The sequence below is a fragment of the Myzus persicae genome, unplaced genomic scaffold, assembly GCF_001856785.1.
Source record: "Myzus persicae strain clone G006 unplaced genomic scaffold, MPER_G0061.0, whole genome shotgun sequence".
Lineage (NCBI taxonomy): Eukaryota > Metazoa > Arthropoda > Insecta > Hemiptera > Aphididae > Myzus > Myzus persicae.
The window spans coordinates 15,231-30,578 of NW_019100501.1; the positions used below are offsets into that span (position 1 = coordinate 15,231).

A 15,348-nucleotide genomic window follows, 5' to 3' on the forward strand; every position below is an offset into this window, starting at 1 on the left:
TATAAATTTAGTAACCTTTATTCTTGAGTTTATTTGATAGCGAATGATACTACTACAGTAGGTAGTAGGTATTGATTAAAAATTAATTATGCATGTACCTACTAACAATTAACAAACTATTAAGTCATTCGTACCTAAGTACTAAGTAGATAAGTATAGTACAATATACATACTACTATGGTAAATGGTAATGTAATAATATACTCATACGTATGATATACCCTCGTAGATATATTACATAGGTACATCCCAATAAAATGTTTAAAAATAAGTCTAAATAATGTTACGTATTTCAGTAATTGTACTTAGTAGAAATGCAAAATAATAAAAATATATTAAATTAAATCTCCCTGACTTTGTCTCCAGTACAGGCAATATATTCAGATATAATAGTAAATTGAATAATTGATACAACTAACATTATATTATTCTGTTAAAATTTCCAGAAGAAAATTCGTTATTTATGTTTGAATATTAAATTTTGTCGAAATTGCAAGAATTTAAAACATAAAAATGATTTTAAAATCAATAAGTAAATTTCTAGATACCTAATCTCAAAATTTTAAATGTTGACTACTTTGAGCACAATCCTATGCGCTGTTGTTTATAAAATTATGCATATAATTTTTAGTTGTTACTTTTATATAATCTACAATTATTTCAAGTCTTGAAAACTTATACAGTTCTTTCATTTCCTCATATTATGAACACTGGCAATGGTGGCGTAGCCCCCCACGGCTTTGCTTCATAAGAAAAATCGAAGCCCCCCCCAAAATTTTCAATGGATATCCGCCAATGAATGTTTAATAATTAATCGTGTTAAAATAAAAACTACTTGATATTATGCTATTCAGAACCCTATACAGGTATATTCTATTATAATTGCTTTATATTTTAGTTAAGCAGCTCTAAAGATTGATTGGATGTTGTGCCTTATAATTCTTTTAAATGTTTAAAATATGATTTCTATTATTAAGGTTAATAAGGAATGAGCGATAATTAAAAAAAATCAATTTCGTTTTATCGATATTTTATATTTATAGGAAAAATTGAAGGTGCTTATCAATAGCTTCGAAAAGTTAAATTATTTTGAAAATGTTAAAATAAATATTAGGTGAGAATTCCACATACCTAAGGAGTAAGGATATTCGTTTTTCAATGAATTACTACAAAATAAGTAAATGTTCCATGAGAAACCGTTGGTTTACTAGTAAATATCCAATGTCAAAATCTGAACATAAATAATATGATCATAAAAAATTAATTTGACTTTCGGGTACACATTTTTCTTTTGTTAAAGGTAGAAAAAACTATGAAAAAATCTTGTTTTAAATTTTTAAATCTTTGATATAAAAAGTAAATATATTTTTAAGTTCTAATTTCAAAATAAATTGAGAATGTTCGTGATTTTGATGAATTTTGTATTAATTCTAACTAAACTTTAAACGCTTATAAATTGTATTGAGAAAAATGTATTAACAATATTTTTTAAATGGTAGATAAATGAAAAACATATGAGGAATTTTGTATTTAATTTTCAAAGAATTTGACCTTGCATAACATTTTTTTTTAACAATTTTAAAAAGTCAAATGTTTCTCAAAGTGCGTAACAATATATAAACACAAACACGTACATAATATTATTTAAATTTCATGTATCGCGCACTGTAAGGTATATTCGTTTTTGAGTTACACCTATTACAGCAAAAAACTTGGTTAAATACAGATACTTAGAGAGGTAATTGGCAGTACTAAGTTGGTACCCGGGTATTATAGCCGTATAGAATATAGATATCAAAAACTATTGTGTCGAATTGTTGACTAATACGCACGGGCCCGTTAAACGAAAATAATAAGCAATAAGCTAATAACAAATAACATTATAGTCGTCAACGTCTGCATGTGGTGTGTTAAAAACCAAGCCCCTCTCCTGAGTTCAAAATTCGAATTCCGGCAGAAGGACGACAATACAACAATAAAGACTATACGAGAGAGATGCGCGATTGTTACCCCTCCACAGTTCCACCTCCAAGTATACGTCATTATTAACCGAAGACAAAGGAATTATTCCGCTGTTGGAGGCGAAGCGCTTCGGGCGGCCGGTGGCGCAAGAACATGTGAATTCCACAGGTGGGGCAGTGTTCGTTACGCAGACGCGTCTACTCACTGCAACAACAACAACACCGTTGTCACTTCCTGCCGCCGAGACGACGCTCGCTATACTCATCGGTCATTCGTCGGCGCCCGTTGGTCAGACGGTATCCATGTTTTTTTTATTCCTTTAGTTCGGTATACGATTATCACGTTTATTTTTCTCATTCGGCCGGCGATCGATTAACGCCGTCGGGTCTAGTATTTTATTCCGTCCATTTCGTCTTCCCGCGCCCGTAGAATTAAACGCCTTTTATCGTGATGAAGAATGTCTACAGCGTCCTCGTTGTGCTGTGCATCAACCTCGGTGAGTATCACTTACAACACATCTCGATAATGATAATGGCGGCAACAGATCGACGAAATGTCCGAATGCTGATTTCATTGTTGACCGATTCGGGTCTGAGGGTCTCACCACGGACTACAGTCCGGGCGTGAACACGTTTTTCTGTCGTCGAATCAGGGAGTGGCCCTCCTGTCGTTAAATTGTCTGAGAACGGTACGACCTATCGACTCGATTATACGAGAGTACAAGACAGTCGGCAATGATATCTTGCGTTACAATATCTATTGGGTGTAATTATATCTTAAAGGTTTTATTTTACCCAGACTTTGTTGGTACCTCTGGTGTAACGCATCGCTTCTCCATTAAAATCATTGTCTGGTGGTCCACCGATGACAAAACTGTAATTGTAAATTTATTAACAGTCATGTACTCAAATGCCTTTATTTAATTTTGGTAGTCTAGAGCTGTTCAAAATCTACTTTGCAGGTAGAGAAAACTTGATGATTGCAATCCTTGAATGAAGTTATTAATTATTTAGTAATACAAATGTTAAATAATATTGGATTATATCTAATAATGTCAAAATTGTTCAAACAATTTTCAGTATAAAAATGTATGAATGTGCATACCTGTTATAGGAATATATCAAGATTAGTCAAAAAGTCATAAAATTATTTTACTATAAAAAATTAATAATGTTCAGCAATGCACTTTTTGTATATCTCTTAAAAAGTTTAAAAAATGTATCTCGTCTGTTAATAGACCTTACATTGTCTGTACATAATATAGATAATCGACTTCGTAGGTCACATACTAAACCTGGTAATACAGGTATGTCACATACTTAACGCAATTTTTGCTCGGTAGGTCACATACTTAATAATACATAATTGTTATACATTTTTTAAATATTTTTTTTGAAAAATATTCACATATGTTTTACCTTAAACGGTAACTATGAAATCTATCTTAGAACAGTCTGTGTATTAGAGCAATTATTACTATACTTATGATAATATTAATATTATGAAAAAATTATCATTTTTTTTCATTAAGTTCCTATGTTAAATATTAAGGATTCAAATAGATATTTTTTTCAAAGGTAGAGCTATAGAACATGAGGTGGGCTATATGTTTATTTGGTTTAAGAATTCAAACATTTTTGATAAAAAATATAGCTACTACTAATGTTTTAATTATTGATGACTAAATACTTAAAATTATTTTAACATAATTTCTATATTTATAAATGTAATAAAACTAAATAATATTCTTATTACACATAAATCATGTAACAATGATTATAATAATAATAATGAGAATACCCGATAATAGATGTTATTTTCATTGTATAGGTATATAAAATTCTTCATTTTTAAAGTAATCTCTGGGATAGACATTATGTTTTCTAAATGAAATAATATTAAATAATACTGAAGCAGCAGATGTTCTCCAAGCTGATATAGTAGAACACTGTCCAATTATTTCATCAAATCCGTTTATGAAATATTTGACAACAACTAATAATACTTTTAATTGTACACATTTTCCCATTCTTCATACTTAATTCTACATTCAAGTAAATTAAAATGTATGCTTTTAAAAATATCATTAGTTTTTTTCAAGAATCTACTGAACCATACTTTTTATTGATGACTTTTACTTAAAATTTGACGATTGAAATGAAGTACCTAATGATGGTAGGTAATAAATAATTTTAAAGGTGAGACTGCAGCAGGCTTTTATAGATTAGTTGTTAAACTTAAAAAAAAAACATTGCACCACCTAAGATTACTATTTGTCAACACGGTTAAAGAAGTTATGAGTAATTATAGATTGATCTCGATGATCTATATATTTTTATAACTTAGAATAATAGTTCAAGGCTAGTTAGTTTTGTTACCTATGTGTTGACTTATAGAGTAAACCAGTAAAATATATCTATTGTATAATATATCATACAGAGTTAAATTCAAAATAAAATAAATTATTTTGTAATCAAAATTTAATAGCATACCTTGTAAGATTTAAAATAAGTAAAAATCAGTTTATATTTCTTTATGATTAACTTGTATGATTTTCATTGGTAATCAAAAGAGTAATGATTTAAATGTTTGTGTTATTTTATATTTTATATTTTTTTTCTACTGGTATATATTTATTATTTATTAATTGTTAATATTTTTGAACTTTGTTAAGTTAAATTAATAGGAATGATTGCTAAAAGTATTAAGTGAATTTTTAACTTAATTAAGTTAAGAATTAAAACTTCAATTAGAAACTAACTATTAACATATTGACTTAAGTGAAGTTAATTTTTTTTATGAATAATCAATAGGTGGTTTAAAATATTTAATTGAATTGAATATACCACTACACTATTAATACAGGCAGTTTAAAGTTATTAACCTACACTACACAACAATTGAAAAATATTTCATAAGTCCAGTTAGCCATTGTTGGCAATTGGCTATTTTATATTTTTAAATATTATAACAATTGAAAATATATTTGAGCATAACCCAAATGGTTAAATATTTTAACAGTAACTATTAAAAACAAATATTCTTTTATAGGTATCATCATGATAATCATCTATTGTTTCTGTAATTTTATTTATTTATTTTCATAAGCATGCGTTATTATTTTTTATTATTCCTAAATTCCATGGTATCAAAAATGTATTATTTTTGTTTCTGGGTAATGAAAATTGAAAATTAAATGTAAAAGATTTTCATTATCATTTTATGTGTAACTTTTTCTTATATTTACTAATTATTTACTTAACTCAGATTTATTTAAAAATAACTCGTTATTTATAAAATGAATATTAAAATAACCAATCAGTTAAAAGTTAAGTTTATAAATATTATTCAAATTTAAATGAGTAAATTCAACATGGTAATAAGAACTTTTATTTTTTATTAGTTAACACAAAACTTGATATATATTATTGCGAATAAAAAAGTTGTTAACATTGTGTTAGTATTAATTAATTTTGTATTTAAAGATTTACACTAATTTTTAATGTTATCAAAATTTGAATGAGTATGTATTTTATTATGTTTAGTTAAATAATAGATTATTATGAATTACCTACATAATATATTGTTGGTTATTGTCTTTATTTTTTCTTCCCCTCACCTAGAATAACTTCTAAACATTTTTTTTTGCTTTACTGACTATTGACTAATAGAATAATAAACTTTAAAATATTAATATGTTGTTATAACTTACTCTTTAAAGTTAAGTAGTAGTTTTAATAGATAGTGGTTTATTTTATAAATATTTTAGGAAAACCTTAACTTTAATTATTTTTATTTTTTATTATTTATTATTTATAGAAACGTGTTAAAATTAAGACTTGAATTCTAAAGATTTATAGAGGTTTTTCATTTTATATGTTTTTAAACTTGATATAATTATAAATTATGATAAACTTAGAATTATTTAAGTGTAACAGTTTTTGCATTAAAAATGTAAGATATGTGGGTATACATTAAATTAATTAATAGCAATAAAAATATTTCTGTTTTAAATAATAATAAACAATATAATTTTACCCTAAGTTAATGAGTATGAATTAACCAATGACAATCAATTTGTAATTAGGTTAAATTTTACTATATAAAGAATATGAAGAGTCAGAAAAAGGGTTCTGGTATGGTGGTCATGTGACTCGATCACTATAGATCACTATTATATTTATCTATATTATAATAGTTATGAATTTTTCTGGCTTAATCCATGAATCCATTAATTCATCATATTTTTAGTTTATACTTATTACTTATATTATAAATAACATTATGATGTAACACAGTAAAATTATTAATATTTAATTTTAATTTTAGCATTTTCTCAGAGGACACCCACAATATCTCATATAACACAAAAACCTATAAAAGATATTGGTGGCACAGCGGAGATGACATGTTCAGTTTTATATGCTATGGATTTCCCTGTTTTATGGGTTAAGGTTGATAAAGAAAAAATAACTGAACCTGTTATGCTTTCATCTGGAAGTACACTTATTATAAAAGATTCAAGATTTTCATTAAGACAAGACATTGACAGCACTAGTTACACTCTACAGGTATTTAAATATTTATTTAAATACATTTTTACCATAAATTGAATGTACTATACTTGTCTTATATCTTCTTGTTAGTCAATAATCTAAGCATTATGCATCTGCTTTTTATTTTATTTTCAAAAAATTTAAATTTTCAGATTAAGGATATTCAAGAAACAGATGCTGGTTACTATCGCTGTCAAGTGTTGCTTGGGTTGAACAACAAAATATCTGCTGATGTAGAATTAGAAGTGCGCAGACCTCCTATTATTTCTGACAACTCAACTAGATCATTGGTTGTAAATGAGGGTCAACCAGTAAAACTTGAATGTTATGCTGGTGGATTTCCTAGTCCTAGAGTTTCCTGGAGACGTGAAAATAATGCTATTTTACCCACAGGGGGATCAATTTATAGGTACTAACAGTAACAAAATAAGTATATCTATAAAAAAATTGAATATTCATGTAAATTAAGCATACATTTAATCTTCTAGAGGTAATATTTTGAAAATTCCGGCTATAACTAAAGAAGATCGCGGAACTTATTATTGTGTAGCTGAAAATGGTGTTGGAAAAGGTGCCAGGCGTAATATTGCCATAGAGGTAGAATTTGCACCAGTTATAACTGTTCCTAAACCTCGTTTGGGACAAGCTCTACAGTATGACATGGATCTCGAATGTCATGTTGAGGCTTATCCTCCACCAGCCATTATTTGGATAAATAATGGAATACAACTATCCAACAATCAACATTATAGGTATACTTAGTTGTTGAGTTTTTGAAAATGTTTAAATTGTGATGAAAATATTTAATGTAGTTTTCTTTTTCATTTAGAATCTCCCATTTTGCTACTGCAGATGAATTTACTGACACTACAATACGTATTATCACAATTGAAAAACGTCAATATGGTGATTATATTTGCAAAGCATCAAATGTATTGGGAACTGCTGAAGTAACAGTTAATCTTTATGGTAAATATTAGTTCCATTAACATAATATTCATAATACAGTTTTCAACTTGCTTAACTTGAATTGTGTTGAAAAAAATATTTGGTATAAATTAAATAATGCATTAGCATAAACAAATTGCCTTGTCTTAATTGACGGAATATATCGATTTTGAAAAAATGTATTTCTTCTTGTTGCCCCCCCCCCCCCAATTGTCTCTATATTGTAAATGTACAACATTTTACTCGTGTTATTTTTAAATTAGGATGAATTGACCTTTTATAACATTTAAAGGTAAGATGATCATCCAGGGCCATCTATAATGTATATCGGTATTTTAATTACATACGCAACAAGTTATGGTTATTTAAAAAAAAAATTTTTTTGTGAATTTTAAAACATTTATAACTTGCTTAAAATTCAAATATCAATAAAAGTTTCTGTGATGCCCAAATAATAACTGTACCTTTAAATTTTAAAATAGTTAATTCACTCTAATTTTAAAAACAACAGTGTAAAATGTATTATTGCATGCATATGTTCAATTTAATATGTTGTACGTGTGTCAGACCAGAGTCAATACATGCATGGCGTCCTCTTATTGGTTTTACTAATATTATTTTACATATACATTAAAGTATTTAATAGAAACAATTTCTAATTGCAGTATACAAATCTAGTATGTTGTAATATTTATTATAAAATAATTAAGTTTTCTTCTAAATTCTATACTCCATTTACATTAAGAAGGAACCTCGGGGGTCCATTTGTGTGCAGGCTTGTGTAATGTGTATGGCTTAACTACACGGCAGGTGACAAACGAGTGTTGCCTGACCACCGTCGATGAAAACTGGTCGCCACCAATGTTTCTTTTTAAAACATGAATAGTGTATAGTTTTAACGCAATTTAACTTTTATTATTTGTTCACTTTACAGAAACAATAATTCCAGTATGCCCGCCAGCCTGTGGCCAACCATCATCACACTTAAGAAGCTCCAGCATCAAAACTGCTAGTGTGAATGTTTCATTCTTGATTGCTATATACCTATTCTTTGTTCACCTTTATTTTTAAATTAGCCTTCCGTCCAAGAACAATTCATGGATATAATAGTGTAGCCAAAGGAATTAAAAACCTTTACCTACAATGTCCATAGTATAACATTTGTTTACAACCTCCTCCCCTTTGACTTATCCAAGACTACGCCAGGGGTATAAAAGCATCACAACTGCCTTTATTTTATACTTGATTGCTGCATACATATTACATATCTAGATTTATAAATAATTATTCCATCCAAGAACAAATTATTAATGTGTTAACACCAATATTATTGCTTTGTTATTGTCACATGCCTATATTTTGTTCACTTTTATTTTAAGACTAATTATCGGTCCGTCCATTTAAAAAAAAATATATACTTGATTTTATAAGTTAACTATTATTTAATGTAATTTTATAGTTTTTATAAATACAATTATATTTATATTTTATTATGACTAAAAGTTTTTTACTTTAATAATGTGTTTGGAATTATTATGACCTATTTGGAAAACGCAACAATATTTTCAAGTACTCTTTCCAATCATAAACTGGGTATTAGCTGATCTACAACTAACAGTTGTACAAACCAACTGAATGGTTGTAGACATATGTGTGTACATTATATTTTTCTAAAAAAATCTAATTTTATCATGAGTATCCATCATTTTAATGATTCTCTTGAAAATTATTGATCAGGTACCATTTATTTCTGAAACAATAAAATAGATAAAGATGTATTAAATACATAAATTTTAATATGCATTCACATAAACACAAAATGTTCAATGCACAAGTATAAATTAGTTTTATCCAATAGATTTACTCATATGTTTTCAAAGGAAATTATAGAAATATGCAACAAATATTGGCAAAATAATTCTAATCTAATATAATATATTTTAAATCTTTTATCACCTTATTAAATAAATTAATATATAGGACGACCTGAAAATGTAATAACTTGTTCAAATTTATATTTTAAAAATAACTTATTGACAAAGGTGCCACACATATTATAATGTAACATTTTTGATTACATTTTTTTTTATATTGGTAATTAAAAGCTTGAAAAACCAATTTGTTTATCTGGTTTTTAAAAACCTGATTGTAAAAACATTTCTGTGTCAATTAGTTTATTTTTTGTTTTAAAATGTGAAATATTTGAAATGACTTAAATACTTCTGTAAATGAAATAAAAAAAAAAAACTTTAAAATAATATTTAGAATAAAAGTTATTTCATTTGTCAGATATTTCTGTAACACTGCATATTATTTACTTATATAAATTATGTTTATAAAAGTTTAAAATAATTGCGCTGGACCAGAGAATCCTATGATGAATGACAAATAATTTTTTGTCCTTATGGAATATACCTATTTAAAAGGAGTAACAAATTTGAATAATATTGAAACAGACTAAAATAAAATTTAACATAATCTAAACAAATAAAAAAGGTTTATGAACTATTGCACTACTAAACAAACAAATTTAATATTTTACAGCAAAAAAACTAAAAATTGAATATCCTTGTTGATAAAATGTTAAATAAAACTAGTTTCCAAGACATTGAATTCGATTTTTCAAGATTTAGTAATGTTACTAGTGTATTACATACAGATGATTAATAACAAATATAATGATATCCACTATTTCATAATTTTCTTCAATTATAGTTTAATGAGTATTTTTTTTAAATTTCATTCATGTAAAAACTTTAATTTTATTATTATATGAGGTATACCTGTATAACATAATTTTCTGATATTGTATTTAGTATATTTTAGAATTTAGTTATCATCTTTATTGGTTTCTTTCTAATTGTCAGGTTTAATTGTACATATTTATTTAATACATATTGTTCTACTTCTTTCTATTATTAAAAAAAAATATATATATAAATTAAACTTGAAACATTACCATAAACAAGTTTTTCTATATATTTTTTAATGTCAATATTCTTATTAAAGAATGTTCTAAATGGTCATATTCGTTTTAATATATTAAAACTATTTACTTTAGATATTTAACAAATAGGTAAATAAGATTGTTAAAGCTTGATGCAATGATAACGATAAACGTTAATCAAAAAATATTATTTTTTGATTAACACCTATTAGATCAAACTCAAAACAATATACCAAACACGAAAATAATTCATAAAAATTTAAATATTAATACATTTTAAACAAAACTAATAAATAGTCAAGTCTGTTGATTAAGAAAATAAAAACATAACAAAGTCAAACAAATTTAAAGATAGGAAATTATTTAGATTATAAAAATAAAAAACTACTTACTGATTGATTGTTGTCTGTTGAACTGGCATGGAAGTGTTGAGTACTGTTATTTATGTTGCATGTGAGTGTGTTTAAAACTGGTAGGGAGTATTGTAGCATTAATTACTACAATCATTATTTTGTGGCGCCCCCAATTTAACATTGGCCGATTGGCGCCTAGGCTGTAGCCTACTCAGTCTATTGGTTAATCAGGCCCTGGTAGTATAGGTTGTCGAGTTCTTGGAGCTACTGTACATTCTGTATAAATTGTAGGATAGTACATTGTTGTAATGAATTGGCTTTCGGGGCTTTCGCCACATTTTACATGGCGTATCCATAGCCTACCTATAGTAGCAATTTATTAAAATGTACGTATTATTTTTCTGTTATTATCCGGAGTATATCGGATTGGAGTTAGTATGTGGAGGTTGATATTATGAAGCAGCAACTGTAAGACGTTCTCCTCAGTCTCCAGTTCTCTTTAATAGGTTCAGACCGTAGTGGATAAGAATGATTGTAACAATAAAATGTAATATTAAGGTATTAAAATGTACCTAGTCGTGTAACATAGGTAAATTACTTAATTTGTATTTATTTAAGTAATTACCTACTAACTACTTATGCCTATTTATTAGTATGTATGAATTAATCATCCTTGTTTTACATAATAAGAACAAGACTAATTTTGATGTATTCAGATACGATAAAATTACAAAAAAATAAGATCGCTTTTAAAAAACTAGGTACTAGGTATGGAGAGGGTGACTGGTGACTGCCTGGCATTCTTGAAATGAGTTGGTATCTCGGACGACGTTGTCGATAAACAACGACCACAACGTGACAACGGCTATTTTGTACAGAGTTACACTAATCGTGTTTTTGCCGACGTTTCTAAACAGCCGTGCTACGGTATGTCATCGTCGGGACCGGAAACGGACGGCCCCCGTGACCTCGGTCAATCGTCAACGAAGAAAGCTCTCAAAAAAGGGGGGCATGCTCTGAGAAAGATGCGAGTGTCCATACTGAGATCAATCAAGTCCTTGGTCCTTGACCGAGTGCCAGCTCGCAGCCGAAAGTCCATAGAGACGCGTTACGCAAAACTTTTGCCCCGCGTGGCCCTAACTTTGGCAGCTGTGCAAGGGGAAGAGGAGGCGCCCACAGCGGTGCAAATGGGAGACTCCGATGATTCCAGTAGTACACTGCTGCCTCCTCCCCAAATTATGGTTGCGGCAGTGCTGTTGACCGATATTTACCATCTGGAGCAACAATTGAAACAAGTGGACGAAGAACGTGATCGTTTGACGACGGCTGGCAATGAAGAAATGTCTGGTTGTCAATTTATATAAAAAACTAATTTTCAAAGTTAAATTATGTAAAATGATTTATATGAATAGAAACTCAATACAAAATTCTTCAAAAGTTTTTTTACCTTAAACAAAAATAAAAGATTACTTTCACATTACTGTTTTATGAGCATAATATTTTGGAGTTAAAATTTATTTGATTTTGATTGATTTTCACCCTTAAATTAACGATATCTCACCGAAATTTTTTGTTATTTTAGAGTAATTTAAAAACGAATGTTATTATTTTCTATTCCTACATGATCATTTTTTCAAAATATTTAAATTCTTTTAGGAAATGTATAGACATTTTTCAATTTTAATTATATTTTTTTAGATTCTGAGCGGAGCGATGAATGTATTGATTTTACAATGATTTGTTGTTTTTATACTTGTTTATTATTTTTTTTTTTGTGCAGTTTTCTTATTTCGTTGTTATTCAAAAACAAATTATTGTAGACACTTGAAATTAAAACCAAATGTTTATTTCATCAATTCATATACTTGATATAATTTTCAAAATATTTTGAATCGTTTTAAGCTGTTGACGGGAACTTCATTTTTTTCCATAAATGTCAATAACATTTTATTGGTTTTGTCAAAAAGCATGCAAATTTAATACAAGACTCTTGATAACTTGTTACGATAGCAGTTGAAAAATATTAAAAATACATAGGCAAAATTTTTTTTTATAAGTATTTAAAGTTCAAAATTTGACAATATTTATCAAAATGAAAATTTAAAATGATTTTGTAGTTAAAAATGTATGACATTTTAAATTTTTATAAGAGATTGGAAATTTTAAACAAGGTTCCACTTAAGCAGTTTTTTCCATAACTAAGAAATCTAAAAAATGTATGAATACAATTATTTTTTTCAGATATTTTAAGTTCAAATTTGTACAAAATTGCATATTAACACAAAGCATAACGTTTATTATTTTGTTGTACCTAATTCAGTACCCAAAACAGTCCAATTTTACATAGGTATATTTAATATTTTTCTTGCATCATCACTGATAATTTAAGAAAAATATTAATTCAACCTTCCGGGTACCATATTAATTATTAGTAAGAACATTATAAAATATCTTAGACTGACAAACAGTCTCCTCTTTTCAGAATTTTTCGTATATAGGATCGGACTGCCGACAAAAGGCCCAGTCTGCGATCTCATTAAAGTGCCCAAACTAAGGTTAGATTAAAAACTGTTTGCTCCGCTCTCGACTTTTCCATTTTTGTATTTAAAGAAGGTTACAATTAGGTAAAATCAGGTAACAATTAAATGAAATGAAAAAAACAGATATTGTATAATATTGCTATAGGTATAAGTATACCTATAAAGTATACCTATACTATAAAATTATTATTTATAACAATTTGTTTGACTTTAACAAATATGAAACAATACATACATAGGTAATATGATATTAAACATTGAAATGTAAATAATTAAAAAACTTAAATTAATTACTATTCAATACTACAACAATTTTGAAAGTTCATTAGAACTCTTTCCAATAGATTCTATTATACTTTCTTTGTCAATTTCAACATTTTTCTCAATATTCATCAGTTATGATGCTTCCATTGTTTTTAAGGAAATAGTTTATTTTTGAATTCGAACAAAACAGTCCAAGTTATCTTTTGTTAGTGTCCAAAATCATAATAATGGTAACACTAAACATGAAATTGAAAACATTAATACAGAAGTGTCCAAGAATGCTTCCATAGAAATTATTAAATCTATAGAACTTAGGCTTAGAAATAATTCAAATATTAATATAGTACAAGAAAATGTTGAGGCTATTACATTATCTGTAATTTCATCCAAAGAAATGAATAGTAATTATGATGTGGCAGCATAGATATTACACAAGAACATATTAATAAAATCCCAGATAGTTCGAAAAATAATTTTGATTTTAATATTAATACAACTGATAATGTAGCAAATGTAGAAAATAACAATACTAGTAGCACTGGATATTTCATTCCACCAATAAATATCCCAACTAATGTAAAAGTTTCTTTTGTCAACAATCATCCAATACAGCCTACGTGTCCTGAAATATGTTTTGATGTTTCAAAGGTATATTATAGGTATCTAGAATATAAACATAACAAAGAAGTTGTTCGACGTAAGTGGTTAAGTTACAATGTTATTAATAATAAAATATATTGTTCAATATGTATGGCTTTTTCTACCAACCGTTCATTAAACTGGATCACTGGAATATTTGTTAATGTAAAACATATCTATAAAAGTGTTGAAGTACATGAAATAAGCAATAGTCACAAATTAGCAGTTAATGCATTTATAACCATAAGTTCTTTAAAATCATTAGATTTGTACTTCAACGACCAGAGAAAAAAAGATATAGAAACTAGAAGACAAATTCTAGAAAGAATAATTACCATTATATTAGTTCTTGCAAAGCAAGATTTACCTTTTAGGGGTCATCGAAATGAAAACTGTTATTCTATGCAGAATGATTTTTCACAAAAAGGGAATTCTTTAGAAATCGTTAAATTAGTGGCAAAGTTTGACCCTGTGTTAAAAAATCATATTGATAAAATTTCAAAAAAAAGTTTAAAAATGAAATTTTCTACAGACTCTAAAAATATTAAAGGACCAAGAGGAAGGGGTTCTTTCAACACATACTTATCAAAAAATACTTTCAATAAGATAATAATTATTATTGGAAATTTGACGAAGAAAAACATTGCTCAAGAAGTTATTGTTGCTAAAATATTTTAATTAGAAATTGATTCCACACAAGATGTAGCTATCATGGATCAACTTTCTTTATGTATTCGGTATGTTCTTAAAGGAACGTTTTTTAAAAATGATTTAAGTAAAATCTTCAACTGGAATAGACCAATATCTGTTGGTAAAAGAAAACTTGGATAGTCTATCTATAGATTTAAAAAATTTAGTCAGTGAATCATTTGATGGTGCCTCTAATATGAGTGGACAGTACTCTGGGTTGCAAGCTCAGTTAAAAAAAAGACTCACCAAGTTCAATCTTTACTCATTGTCATGTATTAAATTTAATCATAGGTGATGCTACAAATTGTTGTACCTCATCTCAAAATTTATTTGTACATTGTGTTAGTGGACGTATTGGTGGTTAGCACGAAGCTGAACCACCTTGTCAGGATTTATTATTTAGTAAAATAAAAAGAAATATTTTAATGTTGAGCGATACGGTATATTTT

The 15,348-nt window shown here is 27.5% G+C and overlaps 1 protein-coding gene across 1 annotated transcript; it reads left to right on the forward strand.

Moving 5' to 3' along the window:
- The first annotated feature begins 2,136 nt into the window (after positions 1-2,136).
- Positions 2,137-8,739, forward strand: LOC111028254 (lachesin-like). The gene is made up of 6 exons (XM_022306822.1): positions 2,137-2,458; positions 6,292-6,533; positions 6,671-6,927; positions 7,007-7,270; positions 7,348-7,487; positions 8,401-8,739. The coding sequence occupies exons 1-6, from the start codon at positions 2,413-2,415 to the stop codon at positions 8,535-8,537; spliced, it is 1,086 nt and encodes a 361-aa protein (XP_022162514.1). The 5' UTR covers positions 2,137-2,412; the 3' UTR covers positions 8,538-8,739.
- Positions 8,740-15,348: the final 6,609 nt, after the last annotated feature.

Bases quoted from the DNA above. Each gene is read 5' to 3' on its own strand.
- LOC111028254 (XM_022306822.1), top strand. From the start codon at position 2,413: ATGAAGAATGTCTACAGCGTCCTCGTTGTGCTGTGCATCAACCTCG. The intron at 2,459-6,291 runs GTGAGTATCACT...TTTTAATTTTAG, and splicing joins TGTGCTGTGCATCAACCTCG to CATTTTCTCAGAGGACACCC. The intron at 7,271-7,347 runs GTATACTTAGTT...TTTTTCATTTAG, and splicing joins TCCAACAATCAACATTATAG to AATCTCCCATTTTGCTACTG.